The 16,762-nt window shown below is 44.2% G+C and overlaps 7 protein-coding genes across 9 annotated transcripts in view; 4 read left to right on the forward strand and 3 right to left on the reverse strand.

The window, feature by feature from the left end:
- Positions 1-1,173: 1,173 nt before the first annotated feature.
- On the forward strand, positions 1,174-2,317 carry LOC117582056 (cysteine dioxygenase type 1). Of its 2 annotated transcripts, none has more exons than XM_034269607.1 (3): positions 1,174-1,352; positions 1,439-2,009; positions 2,078-2,317. In XM_034269607.1, exons 2-3 carry the CDS (start codon positions 1,460-1,462, stop codon positions 2,254-2,256), a joined length of 729 nt encoding a protein of 242 aa, XP_034125498.1. In that variant the 5' UTR covers positions 1,174-1,352; positions 1,439-1,459; the 3' UTR covers positions 2,257-2,317. The 2 variants fall into 2 exon arrangements, with proteins under 2 accessions (XP_034125498.1, XP_034125506.1); XM_034269615.1 differs by having other exon boundaries at positions 1,174-1,325.
- A 248-nt stretch (positions 2,318-2,565) lies between these two features.
- LOC117582076 (protein FAM136A) lies at positions 2,566-3,250 on the reverse strand. The gene is made up of 3 exons (XM_034269636.1): positions 3,117-3,250; positions 2,897-3,061; positions 2,566-2,840 (listed from the first exon to the last, which is right to left on the reverse strand). The coding sequence occupies exons 1-3, from the start codon at positions 3,201-3,203 to the stop codon at positions 2,631-2,633; spliced, it is 462 nt and encodes a 153-aa protein (XP_034125527.1). The 5' UTR covers positions 3,204-3,250; the 3' UTR covers positions 2,566-2,630.
- Positions 3,247-4,114, reverse strand: LOC117582085 (protein FAM136A). Its single transcript, XM_034269649.1, has 3 exons — positions 3,943-4,114; positions 3,715-3,879; positions 3,247-3,655 (listed from the first exon to the last, which is right to left on the reverse strand). The coding sequence occupies exons 1-3, from the start codon at positions 4,027-4,029 to the stop codon at positions 3,467-3,469; spliced, it is 441 nt and encodes a 146-aa protein (XP_034125540.1). The 5' UTR covers positions 4,030-4,114; the 3' UTR covers positions 3,247-3,466.
- A 67-nt stretch (positions 4,115-4,181) lies between these two features.
- Positions 4,182-4,991, forward strand: LOC117582065 (28S ribosomal protein S28, mitochondrial). Its single transcript, XM_034269624.1, has 3 exons — positions 4,182-4,504; positions 4,566-4,687; positions 4,755-4,991. The coding sequence occupies exons 1-3, from the start codon at positions 4,241-4,243 to the stop codon at positions 4,936-4,938; spliced, it is 570 nt and encodes a 189-aa protein (XP_034125515.1). The 5' UTR covers positions 4,182-4,240; the 3' UTR covers positions 4,939-4,991.
- Positions 4,926-6,241, reverse strand: LOC117582047 (probable inactive tRNA-specific adenosine deaminase-like protein 3). The gene has a single exon (XM_034269594.1). The coding sequence runs from the start codon at positions 6,083-6,085 to the stop codon at positions 4,982-4,984; it is 1,104 nt and encodes a 367-aa protein (XP_034125485.1). The 5' UTR covers positions 6,086-6,241; the 3' UTR covers positions 4,926-4,981.
- Positions 6,242-9,053: 2,812 nt separating this feature from the next.
- Positions 9,054-9,716, forward strand: LOC117584667. The gene is made up of 3 exons (XM_034273699.1): positions 9,054-9,341; positions 9,406-9,541; positions 9,592-9,716. The coding sequence occupies exons 1-3, from the start codon at positions 9,126-9,128 to the stop codon at positions 9,666-9,668; spliced, it is 429 nt and encodes a 142-aa protein (XP_034129590.1). The 5' UTR covers positions 9,054-9,125; the 3' UTR covers positions 9,669-9,716.
- A 157-nt stretch (positions 9,717-9,873) lies between these two features.
- Positions 9,874-16,762, forward strand: part of LOC117592698 — a 40,871-nt gene continuing 33,982 nt past the window's right edge. For both annotated transcript variants that reach the window (XR_004574566.1, XM_034286663.1), the window contains exon 1: positions 9,874-11,420. Coding sequence is in view for 1 of the 2 variants with exons in the window: in XM_034286663.1 (XP_034142554.1) it covers positions 11,369-11,420 (52 nt within the window). In the remaining variant the exon portion in view is untranslated. The remainder of the gene's footprint in view (positions 11,421-16,762) is intronic.

Raw genomic sequence — 16,762 nt, forward strand, 5'->3', positions numbered from 1 at the left:
TGGTTTCGTAGTTTCTGCTTTGTTTTGGCACTGGTCCGGCTTCAACCTGTTGCGAAAGTCGGACGCCAAGCTGGCATTGCAAAATGTGTTATTTTTTTTTTTTTTCAATTTCACCCAAAAATGTGTGTCCATTATGATGATGTGGCACTCGAGCCAGGGGGCACTGTCCATAAAACATTTATTAACTCACACTTCAAGTTCAGTTGATGACATTGTTGCACAAACGAAGAGTTTCAGCTGCTCCAAGCATACGTCAATTATAAAGAAACTTCAAAAATATAATTTGCCTTTGTTTATGAAGCTGGGCGGGGAATTGTTTTTGTGGAGAAAGTAACGTCAGTTAGTCATGAAAGAACTTCCTGAATCACAAAAGCATTTCTGGTGATTTGTCAGTTAGTTTTAATGGGGTTTCTGCTAACCAAATGAGTTGCAATTAAAGGAAATGTGCGTCCAACCTGAAAGTATGCAATGATTTGCGAGGATCTCAATTTTAATCATTTTGAATCATGATTAATAATGAACTCTCAAACTTTGAGCTGATTTACGGTGAAAGTTGTCTGTTTGCCAGACGAATTAGAAATCCCAGAGATTCTCGCTACCTGAAAAAACCCAGACGATAAGAAATTCTAGAAAAATATATGGTTATTACCCGTAGGATCAACCGAAAAACACGTAAAAAATACCGCTCGATTTTCGTCCATGCGTCAGCAAATAGATCGGTCCGAGCAAATCCGAGGCCGGCTATCAATGAATGGTCATCTTTGGAATAGCCAATGAATGCGAAGAGATAACAATAAAATTTGTTTTTTATTTGCTAAGCGGCATTAACCTCTGCTCCAGAATTTTCGGCTCACCATCTGTTGGGCTCTGTTGGCTCCTGGCAACATTCGAGCCGAGCTGAGCCTCCGATTTAAGTTGTACGAGTATATAAGTATTGATTATATATAGTATATAGATGGGGGGATCGCATCGGATCGGATCGTACATAGGCAAATCTCGCAATTGATAATGCCTGGGCGATAATCGTGAGTTGTGTGTCGTTATTGTTATTGTTTTTTGTTCGTTTGAGATCTACGTACGAAGGCAAGGCAGCACAGATTACATAGCGGCAGGAGATGGACAGTACAAATCTCCAGAAATTGTGGTGTCAGCGGTATCATCAGCGAGCACAATCATTCAGTTTAAATTGTGATCTGAGGTAGAGCGTGTGGGATCTTTTGAATCTACTCATCGAGCGGTTAATTGAAATACTTACAAAATACTTAAGCAGCGTTTAGCAATCAGAGCTATCAGCGATAATCTCAGCGCGTTCGATCCATTGCAGCGTAATTCATTTAAATCAATCACAAAAAGTTAGTTAGACGGTAGTTTTCCATGCCCTTCAACATGCGGGACTGATGCATTTCTCTTCCCATTTCCCATTTGCTTCTTATCACAGGTCAATCAGAGCAAATCGAAAATGGCCCTGTCCAAGATCGATGCGGAGATCGAGCAGGTCGATCAGGAGAAGTATCTGCGCCAGGCCACACACTACTATCAGGCCCTGGAAAAGCCCCTCAAGTATGGGCCCGTCATTGAGACGATGGACCAGCTGATCAAGGCACTGCACCGCGAGTTCGAGTCGAACTACGTGAACATCGAGATGGTCAATCACCTGATGCTCTCCTACAAGTCGAATCCCAAGGAGTGGCGCAAGTATGCCAAGTTCGATCGTTACACCTACACCCGCAATCTCGTGGATGCCGGAAACGGCAAGTTCAATCTGCTGATCCTATGCTGGGGCGAGGGTCACGGCTCCTCTGTGCACGACCACGCTGACTCCCACTGCTTCATGAAAATGCTGAAAGGGGATCTGCGCGAGAAGCGCTACGAGTACCCCAATCGCCCCAACAACACGGTCAGCCGAGACAGCAGCCATCATCATAGCCACGAAGGGGATATCGACCCTCGGGAGCTGGTGGAGATCGGCGAGACGCCGATTGCCGTCAACGATGTGGCCTACATTAATGGTGGGTACCAGATGAGATGATCAATCAGACAATCATCAGACTTTACTTATTGCTTGATTTATCCACAGATAACTTGGGCCTGCATCGTGTGGAGAATCCGAGTCATTCGGACACCTCCGTTTCCCTGCACCTCTACTGTCCACCCTTCGACTCGTGCTCAGTGTTCCAGGACAACTGCAAAAAGACCACCGCCAAGGTCACGTTTTGGAGCAAGTACGGCGTCCGGACAAAACCGAATGAGCAATAGATCACCTCAAATCTAATTGCGCACCCGCATCCGCATCCAAATACAGTTTTATATTGTTGTATATTGCTAAGAATCTTTATTATTAGATGTTTAGTGTGTGAGGGCCTTCCTAATGGTCAGAGAGCAAGAGAGAGAGAGAGAGAGAGAGAGAGATCTGGAACATTGATCTAGGCCACGTAAGCCAGCACTCACTGGAGAGAGCGCTCTCTTTCATGCAGGAACTTAGGGCTTTCACTCTTTGCGAAGAGTGTTTCCTTGATGTACATATCTTTAGTGTAAGCTATACCAAATATTCAATACATAAGTGTCTTATTGACCATTCTTTGATGCCGTTTTAATCTATAATTTTGTGCAGTGTAAGCCAAAGGAGTTTACTAAGCGTCCTGGCTCCGGGCAGTATAACTCGGTTTCTTTGGCGGGCCACGGTCCAGGGTCTGACGAATCGACTTAAGAAGTCCCGGCAACAGGCCGATGTACTTGTCCACACAGTTCCCGGTACAGTTCTCAAAGAGATGCTGCGATCGGGTCATGTCTTTGTCATTGGGATTATTCGGCAATCGCGCGCGAGCTTCGCTGTTGCAATCCTACGGATTAGCAGTGCTGTTACTCATCATTGGAGTGTGAGAAAGCATTCTTATACCTTCACACAGTTCTGCAAACGGTTCTGGAACTGACCGAGCTCATGCTGCAGATAATCCTGGGCATCCATCAAGGGTCCGGCGCACTTCTCTATGCAGTTCTGGACGCTCTCCAGCGATCCGCGTTCGTCGTCGCAGCAACGGGCAGCACACCGATGCATTTTGGACTTGAATATTCAGATTTCTCAGTGGGTTTGCTGCTCATATTCAGGCTGCACTCACCTGCATGCGGCGCAAGTGGGTGCGGTACATGTCCTCGATCATGTCGCTAAGGGCTATCTCCAGGCGCTTCTTCTGCTGTTCCACCATTATGGCAATCGAAAATTTTACAATTTTGAATTATATACAGAAATACAGGATCAAATTTTTGAATGTATTGAGTTTATCTAACAGGATTTGATGTATTTTTCTTAGAGCGATCGAAATAGGTAACATAAATTTTGTCTATGAAAGTGTACTAAAGTGATCCCACAGTGTAGCTTTTGTACATAATAATATCCAGAAAATATATGTAAAATAAAAAACTCAACAACTAAGAGAAAATGTGATAAATGCAACCAGCTCAAAGCGAATTAAACTTGTGGTATGGCCTCAGGTCCTTTGGATAGTACTTTCTTCATCGTTTTCATCATGCTGGGTATGAGACCCACATGCTTGTCCACACATTGGATGGCACAACGTTCGAATTGATCCGTGTACTTGGCGATTTGATCCTCGCTGGGACTGGGCGGCATTTTAACTTTGACATCATCGTTGCATTGCTGTCAAAAGAGAATAAAGTAAGTGTGTGGTTGATTTTAGAAGGCTCATTGGAACTTACCATGACGCAACGCTGCAGCCTGCCCTGAAATTCTCCAAGCTCGTGCTGCACATAGTTCTGGGCCCGTGTCATGGGTGTCGAGCAGCGGTCCACACACCGCTGCACACTGTCCACGCTGGATGTGTCGTCCTGGCAGCATTTCGCAGCGCACAGGTGCATTTCGTTCTGTTGGAGGGGGGCACAATGTCGTTACAATGCCGTCTGTTTTCACTGTGGCAGCACTCATACCTGCATTTTGCGTAGGTGTGTCTTGTCCATGTCGTCGATCATCTCCGTCACGGCGGACTCAATGCGTTGGCGCTGCTGCTGGATCATCTTTTGAGTTATTTAATTAATTCTAACAATTGATTTCGTAATAAATAGTAAAATGCCGGCGCCACTGACAGCGTGTTTTGTAATTTTAGAGATGGCCGTTCCGATTAGAGGTGACCAATCGATACCAAGCATATCGGCCGGTCAGCTGTTCTCTTCTTGCTCCAGTTTTTGATTGCGTTTTTTCTGAAAATAATAATAATCAATTAAAACGATGTCTGTGCTGCACAAAATATGCCGAGGCGCGCTGCAGACAAACTCCTTCGTCTCCAGGCGCCAGCTGTCGGTGGCCACACGTGCCTTCAGCAATGAACCCACCCAATCTGGCCATGCGTCCTCTGAAGATCAGCCAGAAAGCAGCAGCAAAGGTGGCTTCGCCCGTGCCTATGACAAGTACACGGCTCCCGCAACGCCAGAGCAGCCGCAGGTGGACAATCAAACCTTTGCCTCACTGCTGCGCAACTCAAAGTTCGTAGATGTAAGTAGACTCCAGGCATCCGCCGGCTCATTGTTTATGTAACAACCTCTCAATTTAACAGCTGGGTAGTGCCGAAGGCAAGGTGGTTAGCGGCAAGATCTTTCACGTGGTGGAGGATGATCTGTACATAGATTTCGGCTGGAAGTTCCACTGTGTATGCTCACGGCCCGCTCGGAATGGCAGGTTAGTGCAGCGGTCTCCCAACTTATTTTTTTGACTATGATAAATCTGAATCCACATATTTTTGCAGTGACTACGTTCGTGGCGCCCGCGTCCGCTTGCGTGTCAAGGATCTAGAGCTGTCCACTAAATTCCTAGGCTCATCTAAGGATATAACCATCCTGGAAGCAGACTGCCAGCTGCTGGGTCTGATATCCACTCCCACCAGACAGGGAGCAGCCAGATCAGCGCCCAAAATGGATAATATTCTATAGAATTTATTCTAAAACATGTAGAGTGCATTAAACAAAGTTTTTGTTAAGTTAAACTCCCGTCTGTGGTGAACTGGAAAACCTCATAGTGGTGGTTGAGCTCCTTGACCGCGTGCAGCTGGAACCGCGTGACCAGGGCGCCGTTGTCCGATGGCCGCAGGAAGAATATGCGCTTGGCCCGGCTATGCACCAATGCCATGGAGCACATAAGGCAGGGCTCCTGCAGCAGATACACATCGTAGCCGGTGCAGAGGTACGGTCCGTACTTGGACAGATTATCGCCACCTTGTCCGTGCTTTGAATCCAACATCACTTGCTGCTGTGGCTGACCCTTTCTAGACATCTCTGCTCCGAATTGCAGGTCCTGATACGCCTCGTTCTCTTTCAAGTAGTCGTAGTATGCCTTGGGCAGCCCGCGTAACGTTGTTTCGGCATTCTCTTGGTCCTCGACAAAGCTGAGCTCGCTCCTCAATGCACCTCCCTGCTGACTGCGCGCCACAAAATCCACCAGCAGCATGCTGCAATGTTCATGTCCGTAGGTTTCGCTGGCACCAGCTATGGACACAATGCGGGTTTGTCGCGGATCCACACAGATGCCTACTGGCCTGTCCTTATTCACATCCCTAGATAGTTGGACCAGCAGTTGAGCCATGCGCTTGTGGAAGACTCGCTGGCTGATGGAGAAGTTGCTGCCATTCCGCAGCGACTCGGAGTAGTGATTCGGATGGAATTTGCAGGGCCAGTGCTGCATCATTTGTTCGTATTGCACGCGCAGCTTGGGCATGCGGGCGGGAACCTCAACGACCTTCACCTGATGGCAGAGTGCCTGTAGTACATTTGCGGAGAAGGCGTACCGCTTCAGATGTTCCTCCAAGGTCTCTGCATCTCCAATCTCCGACGTTGCGCAGATTAGCACATTGCGGTCGTGGACGCGCTTCAAGTGTTGAAGGCGGGGCAACTTCTGCGACAGTTCCTGGATGACGGACTGCAGTTGCTTTTTCGTCTCCAGCTGGCAACTGTGCACCTTGATGAGGGCTATCTCATTGTATTCATCGGACAGAACGGCTCGGATACCCATGCAATCCTCCTCGTTGTCGGTGGGGCTTTTCCTGTTGCGCTTAACTGGTGGTGGGGAACCACATGTGTCCATTGTTTATAAAATTTGTTGCTCTAGCCAATGGACATTTTTGGCTAGTTGAACCTGTCCATTAGAACATGATCAATACCAGCACGAGTGGAGGAGGGAACCTCTGTTTTTAAATGGTTTGAATACAAATAAAACAAAAAAAAACTTTCAGTTTTTATTTAACGCTGGGTAAAAAAGTATAGGTTTTTACATGGTAACTACACGGGAACTGCACATTTGCTACATATTAACTACATATTAATGAATGAAATGTATTGAAAAGTGCAAGGTGTGTGACCTAAACAAGGTCGTCGTAAAAATGATTACACTAAACAGCTGCTTAGCAGCGGTTGCGATAAGGATTCTAACGCTATTTTCTTAAATCTTTCTTATGTACTCATTAGCCATCTTTTCATCGGTCAGCCCAGCTTGGAAGACACACATTCCAATGTGTGCCTTATTCAAGGAATATTGCTTGTACTATATTGCTTGCAGTCCGATAATGTTCAAAAAATGTATTATTAAGCTATGACAGTTTGACTGCTGAAATTTTTTTGAACACCAAACTGATTGTATTAATTTCACATACTTGATCAAATTCCCATTTGTTGTTTCAATTTCTCTTGAGAAGGTCCTCTATGAATGTAAAATTATTTAGCTTTTAAAACATGTGGAATAATACGGAAATAATTACAACAATAATTTTAGAGCTATTTAAATAATAAAATGCTATAATAATAATAATAAGGCTGTAATACTTAAGTTACATACATTTGTGGAAACAAAGCGCTACCTCTAAAAAATTACTACCAAAACAATACCAGTTTTTAAAAAATTCCTTAAAAAAAGTTCTGTTATAGACAAAAAAAAATATCGTTAGACCATTTCTGGGAAAAAGTTGGATAGTGTAAAAGATTAGGAGAGTGCAAGAGAGTGAGCGTGAAAAAAACGAAAATATTTCGATCCAAAAACTGTTTCAATTAGTATTTTGGTGCAATTTCGTTCTGTACAATCTGTACGGAAATATTTTGCTGACATGTGTACATAATTATGTAGATGGGCATTAAGGAATGTTTAATTTCTTGTGGGCCAATAATGTGGAAAACATTCAATTTCAATACTTTTAACACCAAACTGATTGTTTATGTCCATATATGTATGTGCATATGAATGTGTAAATCTTTTATTTACTCTTGAAAAGATCCTTAACGAATGTAAAAATAGTATTGGTATCATATTTTAGTTTCCTATCAAAGTAACACCGAATCGACAGCATATAATCCCCAGTCGGAACGGGCAGGCGCAACAGTTAAAGATAGAAACCGGATAGAAATCCTTGAGATTTTTGGACCCTGAAAATGAAATTTGAAAACTCTTTTGATAAAGGATTTATTCGAGTATTTTACCACATACGGTCATGTATGGTTCATGTTGCTAAAGTCTCTAAATAGTCTATAGACAATATTAGGAAAGGGATGATTTCTCTTTCGCAAATACAAACAGACATCAAGTGGAACGTCGAACAGCCAGGGCTTGTAGCCATTTACCCTTTTCAACATTTTGACAAGAAGGGATATATATTTGGCCGGATGTAGCACCGTTCCATTGAAATTTCCGACAACTTTGCTTCGACTGACAGCCTTTAAACGACAATTGTGGAACACGAACCAGGAGTGGTTGTAACTTTCACATACGGCGTTCGTAACTTTGAAGACGACGGCATCCTGATAACTTGGATTCCATTATTGTCCTCTCGACTGGTTTATTTGTTTTGCATATTTACGTGAACATTGATGGTGGATGCTAGAAATAAGCCGATAGCGGCACGGATGGTCAGCAGTATCCGCATCCTTCCTGACTTTGAAGGTAAACTAAAATTGCAAAGAGTCCAACGTGTTGGGTATATTGTGTTTGTGCACAAAGTGATTGTATGTAACACACAGAAGGAAACGTTATCGACCCCATAAAGTATATATGTTTTTGATCAGCATCAATAGCCGAGTCGATTGAGCCAAGTCTGTCTGTCCGTCCGTCTGTCAGTCTGTCCGTCGTTATGAGCGCCTGGATCTCAGAGACTATAAGAGCTAGAGCCACCAAATTTTGGCTGCGGACTGCTGTATGCTCACACTGTTACAAGTGTATTTCAAAAATGAGCCCCGCCCCCTTCCGCCTCCGCAAAAGGGCGAAAACCTCCCAAATCTACAATTTTGAAGATAAAAGAAAACTAAAAGAAAACGCCATTCCGTAGGGAATGACCATATATATCAGATCACCAAATTGGGATCCGATTGTATCATTATTATGGCCACAATGAAGATATTCATTTGCAGTGGCTAAACCCACCCCGTCCCGCAGCTTATATATGCTTTTTTGCACATTCTCTCATTCGCACTCTGCTTCGTGTAGTCAGCGGTCTCTGCCTCTGCAGTGGCTCAGCAGACTGTGTCTCTAGGGGAGGGGGCAAGCTAAAGGAGCGTGTTGGCGTGAGAAGTGATGTAGATGTGGATGTACATGTTGATGAAAGAAGTAGAAAAAATCTAAAATTTGAAAAAAAAAAAAAAAGGTTAAGGTACAGATTTTCTACTGAGTACCGGTTATAAAAGTTGTGACACGTAAGAGGCGACTCACACGTCCCTTCTCGTAATTTTTATTAAGCGCTGAATCCGTGCATTCAAACTAGTACCTTAACAACCCAATTAAGACATTGCAAAAAGACCAAATCCCACGGAAACGAGTATTTATCTAGTGTTAAAAGTTTTGGTAAGTACCAATCTTTTTCAGCGCCTCAGAGGTCGTTCAGATAATAGACGCCCTTGCCAGCAGACGGCGGCTACAAACAGGCCAGCTTAGAGAACCCTCAACCCCTTCCGCAATGTTAGAAGAAATTCTGATTTTTAACTGTTTCATCGATTAAAAATGCATCTTCTTAGAGCGCAGTTTGAACTTAAAAAAAATAACCAATACTAACCCTTGTCAGTGTTTGATCGTTTTGTGAAACAACAAAATTGTGCGTTTAGCTTACACTCAAACACAAGTGAAAATTTAAACTGTAATTTCTTGAAAAATGTGTTTTTTATCCTCATTCTTCTTTTTGCTGTCCCTGTACTTCGGATGCCTTATAATTGGGGTAACAGGGCTGATCATTGGTGTCGTGGCCCTTACCATTGGCATATGCAAGCTATTTCTCCAATCGAGACATGAGGTGGTTTGGATGATGGCCATTGTATTCGCGCTCTTGTACTTGGGGGCTAAGGTGATGCTGTTAACGGGCACGTTGTGGGTGAGCTTTAAAAATGTTCTACATTAGATTATCCTTTATTGGATTGGCCAACGATTACCCACAGCACCAGTGCTGGTGCCTTCTCGTGTCCTTCGCCTTCAGCGTGGTTTGCGTGTTCTTGCTCCTGGCCATACTGATTGTTGGGTTTGCGGGTAACACGAACCGTGTACAACTCATGTTATGGATTATCATGATTTTGCGTAAGTGGAAAGTTGGAAACTTTTTTGATAATAATTCCCTTCGCCCACAGTGGAGACATACTATTTGTGGGTAATCATCTCCCATTGGCACAACTGCTTTTCGGGCGTAGACCGGGTCGAGTTGTAAGCTCAGCTCCAATTAATTGTGACGAATAAATTCTTAAATCATAATCGTCGAAACATGTGAAAAGTAACTATAGAATTATACCATGCGTATCCAGTATTTGACACGCATGGTGAGTTGAGAGGGGTGAGCAAAATAAAACGCAAAAATGAGTACTGCCTAACACTGTTTGGCGCCCAAATAGATCTCACAAACAATTTTCGCCGCGAACAATGAAGGATGCAGCAGAGTGTCGGTTTTTCTGATATTTCCGTTGATTTGTTTTCCGACTCTTGAATAGCGTAGCGTGCCGGTGCAGTTTCCATATTGGGCAAAATGCATTCTTCAATCTTTGGGGCCACAGCCCGATGCTCCGCTGGTCCGGCCTGAAGTTGTGAAGTTACGTGCGTGCGTTCTGCCCGCGTGTGTGTGTTTGTATTTTGTTTTTCGTCAATTAGAAGTAACGGTTGCACGGGAGAAACTGGAAAATCAACGAAGCGCGCAAGCCACCAACCGCCCGCCGCCCGGCACCCACCCAACGCAGAGTGCACACACCGAGATACATTTGTATCTTTAATTTGTAAATTTTCGGTTTTCTTCGTTTCGTTTGTGTTTGTTTCTGTTCGTTCCGTTTCGCTGTTTCGCCGTTGCTTTGCGCAACAAGTGTGTGTGCCTCGCCCCGCCTCCCAGCAAGAAGCGAGGGCAAGACGAAGAATAATGATCAATTTAATTCAATCAGCGATCCCATCAACCTGCAGCGATCCCATACAATGCAAACCAAACAGATCCAATCCGATGCGATTCTCGTGTGTGGCAAATGTAGGAGAATCTAACGAATAAGTGGCTGGACTCGAGTTGAGCAAACAGCAAACAGAAAACAGCAAACAGAAAATACCAACAATATCAACGCGTTCGTTCCGTGAGCCGGTTTAGTCATCCGCGAGTTCCGAGAATCCCATTGGCAGGGCATGGTGGGGTACGAACTTGGCGAAAAACGTAACTTTTTGAGCAATACTTACTCCCGTCCAGAACAGCTGTCGCTGAGCTTTGAGCGCTGCTTACCTGTCTGCCACTTACCCTGAAGCTCCGAGTAGCCAGGTGATAAGATAGCTCCCCTGCGCTCCGTTTAGCTAGTCGAGCGAAATACCAACAGAACAAACGCGGCCAACAGCCAAGAAAATCGCAATCGTTTGCGTTGTGTTTAAAGTAAAACTCGCGGAATTATCTTATCGGCTGACCATTGATTGGGCTTTGCCTTTTCCGCTCCATTCCATACCGCGTTCCGAGCGAAGTGAAGTGAGGTGAAGTCATTTGCGCAGCCATATTAGACCCGCCTGAAGACTGTGGAGTGGGTTGCTTGACAAGGCCTTTAGTCAGCGCCAGTCTACATACAATATCTATATCCCATATCTACGGGAATATCTAATGCCAGTGCCAGTGCAAAGTGCTGCAAGGAGAAGCAACAGAAGCAGCCGACCAACAGAGAGAAAAACCATTCCCAGTGCCAGTGCTAGTGCCAGTTGCTCTGCAATCTTTGTCTAAATTTAGACAAAGCCAGAGCCAACCTAACCAAACGAAAGCAAACCAATCCAAACTGAAGTGAACTGAACTGAACAAGGCCTTCTGGCCATATACGATTGTAAATCAAGTATTTGGCCCCCTGAAGGAGGAGCAGAGCTGCACCGAAGAAAGCCAGACCAGACCAGACCAGACCAGAACAGACCATGGACATAGAATCGGATTCAGACACCTCTGAGAGATGGGAGGACTTTTTTGGTAAGCGGGAGGGATCACTGAACTTCTTTTGCGGATGGCCGATGACTCAACTGGGACCCAAGGAGTTGGGGAGGGGGTTTTCGGCAGCTCTACGCATTCCTGTAGCGCCTCGACGTCTTCTTTGCCCGAATATGGACATGCGTATAAGAAGACACCATCAAGAGCTTGGCTCCTTTGGTCATTGCTGGATGGGACAGCCACAGGCAGGGGCCATTGCATTTGGGTTCTGTTCTCGGGGTCTTCACGTTTCGTTCCCATAACTGTACACGATCCCATCCCAGCCCCCTAAGTGCGGGGAGACCATTGCGTGAATTGTGGCTCGCAGTTTTGCAGTTTTTTTGGAGTTTCGCTTTGGTTCGGTGTAACGGGTTCGCTTTGTTTCTGCATTTTCTGCTTTTCGACATTATTTAAGCGCTCGAAATGTCGGTTGTAATGAAATTTAATGATAATACATAATTTCAGGCTTTTGACCCAAATTACAATTGTGTTCAGGACGGGGAATGGGGCACTGGTTGGATTGGAGAAAATAAGGCCTTGTTTTGCTTTGCATGAGATTTGCAATTTATGCTCTTGGGTGGTGTGTGGCACCAAGCCCCGACTATAACAAACAGTTTGTTGACCCACTTTACATATTGTATGTATGAATATGTATGTGTACATATGTATGTGTATGTAAGTATGGGATTACTTTGATTTCCTTTTGATCTTGTGGTGGAGTGCTGTGGCACCAGTTTGATAAATCCATTGCATCCAAAATGAGGGCATGTTTTGTTAAGAGTAAAAGCAGAGAGTCTAGAAAACAGAATTAAAAATAAATAGTGAATGAATTGATGATTAAATCAATATTACAGCCAGTATATGTACAATTGACTGATAAATAGTGAGTATTCCCTATTCTGTAGGCCGTGAGACTTCGTGCCGCACAACTATGGAAGGGCAAATGCAAAGCTTTCGTTCAATTAGTGCATTAGTCATAAGTGTTCTACGATACGACTGTGTGTGTGAGTGTGTGTGTTTTTTCTTTATTATTGCACGTTTCGTTTGCCATGTTAGATAACAGCATGTATTCCAGAGTAACAGCGAAGATTGCATTGCTTTAACAGAGCCTTTCATGATTGATCGTGTGGGTTTACATTAATTATTATATATCATGTATGGCACAAATGAATCATTATTCGGATCGTACAGATCGTACAGCTTATAAATTGTCAGACTATCTTTTTAGCGCTTTAGTTACAGTTCTCCCAGATAATGAACACTTATGTAACGGGCCTGTTTTTATTTAAATAAATATTTAAACATTCTTCTGGTGCGCTGTCGAAAAGTCAAACGTGTTGACGCTCTCCTGCACTCCAGGAAGGGGTACGTTCGTCTCACTCCCGATCGATGCCTTACAAATAGTAGAACGAACCCGTTGCAAGACATTGCCAGCAGTTGACCGCATATGGTATCAAATGTCACCATGTCTCCGGGCCCCCTCTGTTTGTTTGCCTCTTCAATTTTCACTGACACTCGAAAAATAAACACAGACACACAGACATACCAAAAAGAGGAAGATACTTTTCGTCTGTTGCTGTTGCTGTTGCTGTTGCTGCAAGTGCAGGAGGGGCAGGTCAAGTCTTTGGGTTTGAGTTACCTTTCATAACCGAACAGGAGGTAAGTAGAGGCAAGGGGCAACCACACGGCAGCATCACGGGAGTCACCATCGCGATCGTCATTGCAATCGGAGTCTCGGAGTCGGAGTTCATTCGATATTGTTATTGATTGTGATCTGAAGAAACCTTTTTTTGGGCTCTGCGGCTTGTGTACTGTCCCCGTCTCCCCTTCCCCTGCTCCGTCACGTTTTTCATGTGACATTTATGCGGCTGGGGGTTTTCTTTCATCTTTTATTTATTTAGACACATGTACATACATAGACACATACCCGTAGACACTGCTGAAACAGCAAATATAATAACTAATAGATTATTGATAGTGCCAGCCAGCTGATAAGATTCCCCATACATACATTATTGACTTTGTGATAGTGCCGCCGACAAGGCCAGAGATCTGGTATGCGACTCCCAATTGAAATTAACATCAACTCTGGCGGTTAAGAGGTCAGTTTCGCATATTGCTCCACTTCCGCCCAGAGACGACAGTAGCAGCAGTTGCCGCTGCCGATGCCAAAGAGCAGCAGATCTTAATTAACACAAATTGACAAAAGTTCAACAAATTTGAGCCAAAAGAGCTTGGTGTCATAATCGAGAAGAGTTCATTGGCCAAGTGGATACAAGAGTATTACCTCACCCTCAGGCCTAAGCATATTCCCTCTCTAATTGCGGCTGTCGGGGTTGCCTACAACTCTACCTACTTACCCAGAGCTGAATGCAGAGCCAGAACCAGAGCCAAACACAGACCAGACTCGATGTGCTATGATGTGTGTCTGTGTGTGGGCTGTAAGTTGGCGTTTGTTGACGTCTCCTGATGTCTGTGAGCCTTGTCTGCCAGTCGGCCAGCCACACGACACGCCGATCGAGTGTCTCTAATTGCATTTCTCTCAGTGCACTTCGAGCAGCAGACGCTTTCCATGTGGGCGTTGCGGAAGGTCGTAAAATCTGAGTATTGTGCACGCACGTCCCAAAAGGTTTTTCTCAATGAAGCTTAGCGTCTATGTGACTCTTGCGATCTCTGGATACTCTAACCAGCGAAGAGGGAAGCTGTTGGCAAAAGTCTAGTCATATCTATAGCCAATTTGTGTGGCTTCATAATTGTACTCGAAACTAATCATCTTTCGAAAGGGTGTGCAGGATCTGCTGCCTGCTTGGTTCATCTCTCATATTTCTCGTTCTTTAAGGCCGCTGTGGGGGGACGTTGACTTTAATGAACGCTTTTGCGGCATGGCCTGTGGCTTGGCAAACCCGCTCACAATTCTATTTTGGCAGCAAATTTATAACTTCCTTGCACAAAATGCCATTTGGTTAGACGATTTACGCCTACCCCCTGGAGTCTGCGGGGGCGGGCACTTAAGCCGCTCAGAATCTTCGGGGCACGTGTGAGTGTCACACACTCGTATCGCATCGTGTCGCATCGTGACTCATGCCTCAACGTGGAGAGTCATCAGCACAGGCAGTGACTAGCTTTCGGGAGAGTCGCGCTGGAGAGCTTCGTTATCAGCGTTTGCTTTTGTCGTTTGCTTTTTGTTTCGTTTTTCGTTTCGTTTTCTAGTGAAAGTCACCGTTATTGTCATTGTGAGAGTGCACCCACCCCAACTCCCTTCCTCTCTGCTGCTGCTGATCTCTCCCTCTCTCTCTCTCTCTCTGCGTTTATTCCATTTCACCGAGCAGTGCAGGCACGCATGCGCCGTGACAACGACTTTAACAGAATCTTTCACGCTCCAGCAGCATCTCTCTTTCACTCCCCACACTCTGCTTCTCTTTTTCTCTATCTTTACACTGACACACTTTCGCTTTCGCTGGCTGCCCCGCCGCTGCCGCTGCCACTGCCACTGCCACTGCACTCGCCGCTGACATAATGTCCGCTCTGCTCCGTGTCTGTTCCCGATTCGCTAAACGATTATTTATCGGCTTGATTTGAATACAATGCCCTGCAGTTGTTCATTCAATTCATTCCCACCACCCCATCGATCTTCGGTCCGTTCTTCTTCTTCTGCGCGCTGCTCGCCACTGCCTGACCTCTGCCTGAGTGAAACTTAAGCTCTATTTCTCTGATTAATTATCTCCACCCCCCACCATGCAGTGGAGAGTTCGGATTGGGAAAGCGTGGCCACGGGCCAGCGGCTCTGCTCGAACGGAATTGGGTCATTGCAAAATGCCAAAACAAAATCAGCGGGAGAGAATTACAATAGATGGGGGAATAGCTGGAGATCTCTAATAGCCCAATTTAAGCATCATTAAGTGGTGGGGCAAAGGCGTAGCAGACCTACACTCAAGGTCAAAGCGTGCTTGATTGATTTCGATCATTAGAGAACTCCCAAAAGTATTCAAAGATGATTCATTCGCAGACACCTAAATCATTAGAACTTGTTCTTTCTGCGTGACTGCCTTCCACTTGAAGTCCATGAGTACTGCCAATTCTTTCATAAGTAAACAAAATATATAAATAAATGAAATAAAGTCGAATAAGGTAATGGCTCATGGATCATTGTTGCCATGGGAATGCCATTGATGCTTCTATTATAGTGATTCCGTATCGCTTGTTGGACTTGTTGGAACAGTACTTATTATCAATAGAAATGTATACAATTTCCATCCAATTAGAGCTATGGCATTGATCAGCAGAGAATCGATTTCCATCTATGAATTGTTTTACACGTAATCAAGGGTACACAGTGCGTTACAAAAGTGTAGGATAATTAAAAGAAGATTTCAAGGAGAATATTAGTTGGGAATAATTGAAGCATTTATAATTATCTTTGCTGAGATTTGGTCGTTGACATTGACACTGCCTTACAGTTCTGTAACGCACAGTACTCAAGCACTTGCACATGGTTATAATGAAGTCTGAGAGTCTGAACCGAGCAGCCGGCAACCTTCAAATGCCAGCGACTGTTTCTCGTCGGGTCTCTGCTTTGCTCTGAGTGCGAGAGAGAGAGAGAGAGAGAGAGAGCTTTTTAGACTGCATAAATTGAAGAAAAATGAATATATCCAAAGTGGAGTGTCTTGAAATTCAATTTAAAAATGCAATCTTTCCTAACAATTGTTAGTTATTGTCTCTCAGTTTTCTCGAGGGCCTGTCAAACAAAACAAAAGTCACTCGGCATTCCGGCTGTATTAACCATAGCCATATTAACCAAAACAAAGCCCAACACAGCTGTTTATCAGCCAAAAGCAAAGCCAAACCCAAAACACACACAAAACCAATATCAAAAATCCAAACAAAAACCAATTGCGTACCAGAGTTCCAGTTAGAATTGAACCTATCCAACACTCGATGCAAAATTCGCTGAAGCTGAAACAAAACAAAAAATAAACATTGAAAATATGTTGTTGAACAGGTTTATTTATATATATAATTTGTATTCTCTTCTGCTGCTTTGTTTTGCTCTAAAGTTCAACAAATTGGAGGCATGGAAAAAAACAGACAAGCAGACAGAAGGGAAAAACGTGAGGCAAGCAGTGAAAAGCAAATAATGAGAAGCGAGAATCTGAACTTTGCTCAAGTCAAATACGTACGAAAATGTCTTACATCAGACTTGGTTTTGGTTTATTTATATCCCCCATCGGAAGAATATGTATATGAGCTCTTGTTTTCTATCAAATTCCAAGTTTTATTTGCCGTTCTTTGATCGCTGATCACTGATTAATGATCACAGATCACTTGCCTTTTATCTCTTTGGCATC

This window comes from Drosophila guanche, unplaced genomic scaffold (assembly GCF_900245975.1).
Source record: "Drosophila guanche unplaced genomic scaffold, DGUA_6, whole genome shotgun sequence".
Classification (NCBI taxonomy): Eukaryota; Metazoa; Arthropoda; class Insecta; order Diptera; family Drosophilidae; genus Drosophila; species Drosophila guanche.

Excerpts from the sequence above, each read along its gene's own strand:
- LOC117582065 (XM_034269624.1), top strand. The coding sequence starts at position 4,241 with ATGTCTGTGCTGCACAAAATATGCCGAGGCGCGCTGCAGACAAACTCC. Across the intron at positions 4,505-4,565 it reads GCAACTCAAAGTTCGTAGAT|CTGGGTAGTGCCGAAGGCAA; the intron begins GTAAGTAGACTC and ends TCAATTTAACAG. Across the intron at positions 4,688-4,754 it reads CGGCCCGCTCGGAATGGCAG|TGACTACGTTCGTGGCGCCC; the intron begins GTTAGTGCAGCG and ends ATATTTTTGCAG.
- LOC117582085 (XM_034269649.1), bottom strand. The coding sequence starts at position 4,029 with ATGATCCAGCAGCAGCGCCAACGCATTGAGTCCGCCGTGACGGAGATG. Across the intron at positions 3,880-3,942 it reads CACACCTACGCAAAATGCAG|AACGAAATGCACCTGTGCGC; the intron begins GTATGAGTGCTG and ends CCCCTCCAACAG. Across the intron at positions 3,656-3,714 it reads GGCTGCAGCGTTGCGTCATG|CAATGCAACGATGATGTCAA; the intron begins GTAAGTTCCAAT and ends CTCTTTTGACAG.
- LOC117584667 (XM_034273699.1), top strand. The coding sequence starts at position 9,126 with ATGTGTTTTTTATCCTCATTCTTCTTTTTGCTGTCCCTGTACTTCGGA. Across the intron at positions 9,342-9,405 it reads TGTTAACGGGCACGTTGTGG|CACCAGTGCTGGTGCCTTCT; the intron begins GTGAGCTTTAAA and ends GATTACCCACAG. Across the intron at positions 9,542-9,591 it reads ATGGATTATCATGATTTTGC|TGGAGACATACTATTTGTGG; the intron begins GTAAGTGGAAAG and ends CTTCGCCCACAG.
- LOC117582047 (XM_034269594.1), bottom strand. The coding sequence starts at position 6,085 with ATGGACACATGTGGTTCCCCACCACCAGTTAAGCGCAACAGGAAAAGC.
- LOC117582056 (XM_034269607.1), top strand. The coding sequence starts at position 1,460 with ATGGCCCTGTCCAAGATCGATGCGGAGATCGAGCAGGTCGATCAGGAG. Across the intron at positions 2,010-2,077 it reads CGATGTGGCCTACATTAATG|ATAACTTGGGCCTGCATCGT; the intron begins GTGGGTACCAGA and ends ATTTATCCACAG.
- LOC117582076 (XM_034269636.1), bottom strand. The coding sequence starts at position 3,203 with ATGGTGGAACAGCAGAAGAAGCGCCTGGAGATAGCCCTTAGCGACATG. Across the intron at positions 3,062-3,116 it reads CCCACTTGCGCCGCATGCAG|TCCAAAATGCATCGGTGTGC; the intron begins GTGAGTGCAGCC and ends TGAATATTCAAG. Across the intron at positions 2,841-2,896 it reads GTTTGCAGAACTGTGTGAAG|GATTGCAACAGCGAAGCTCG; the intron begins GTATAAGAATGC and ends GCTAATCCGTAG.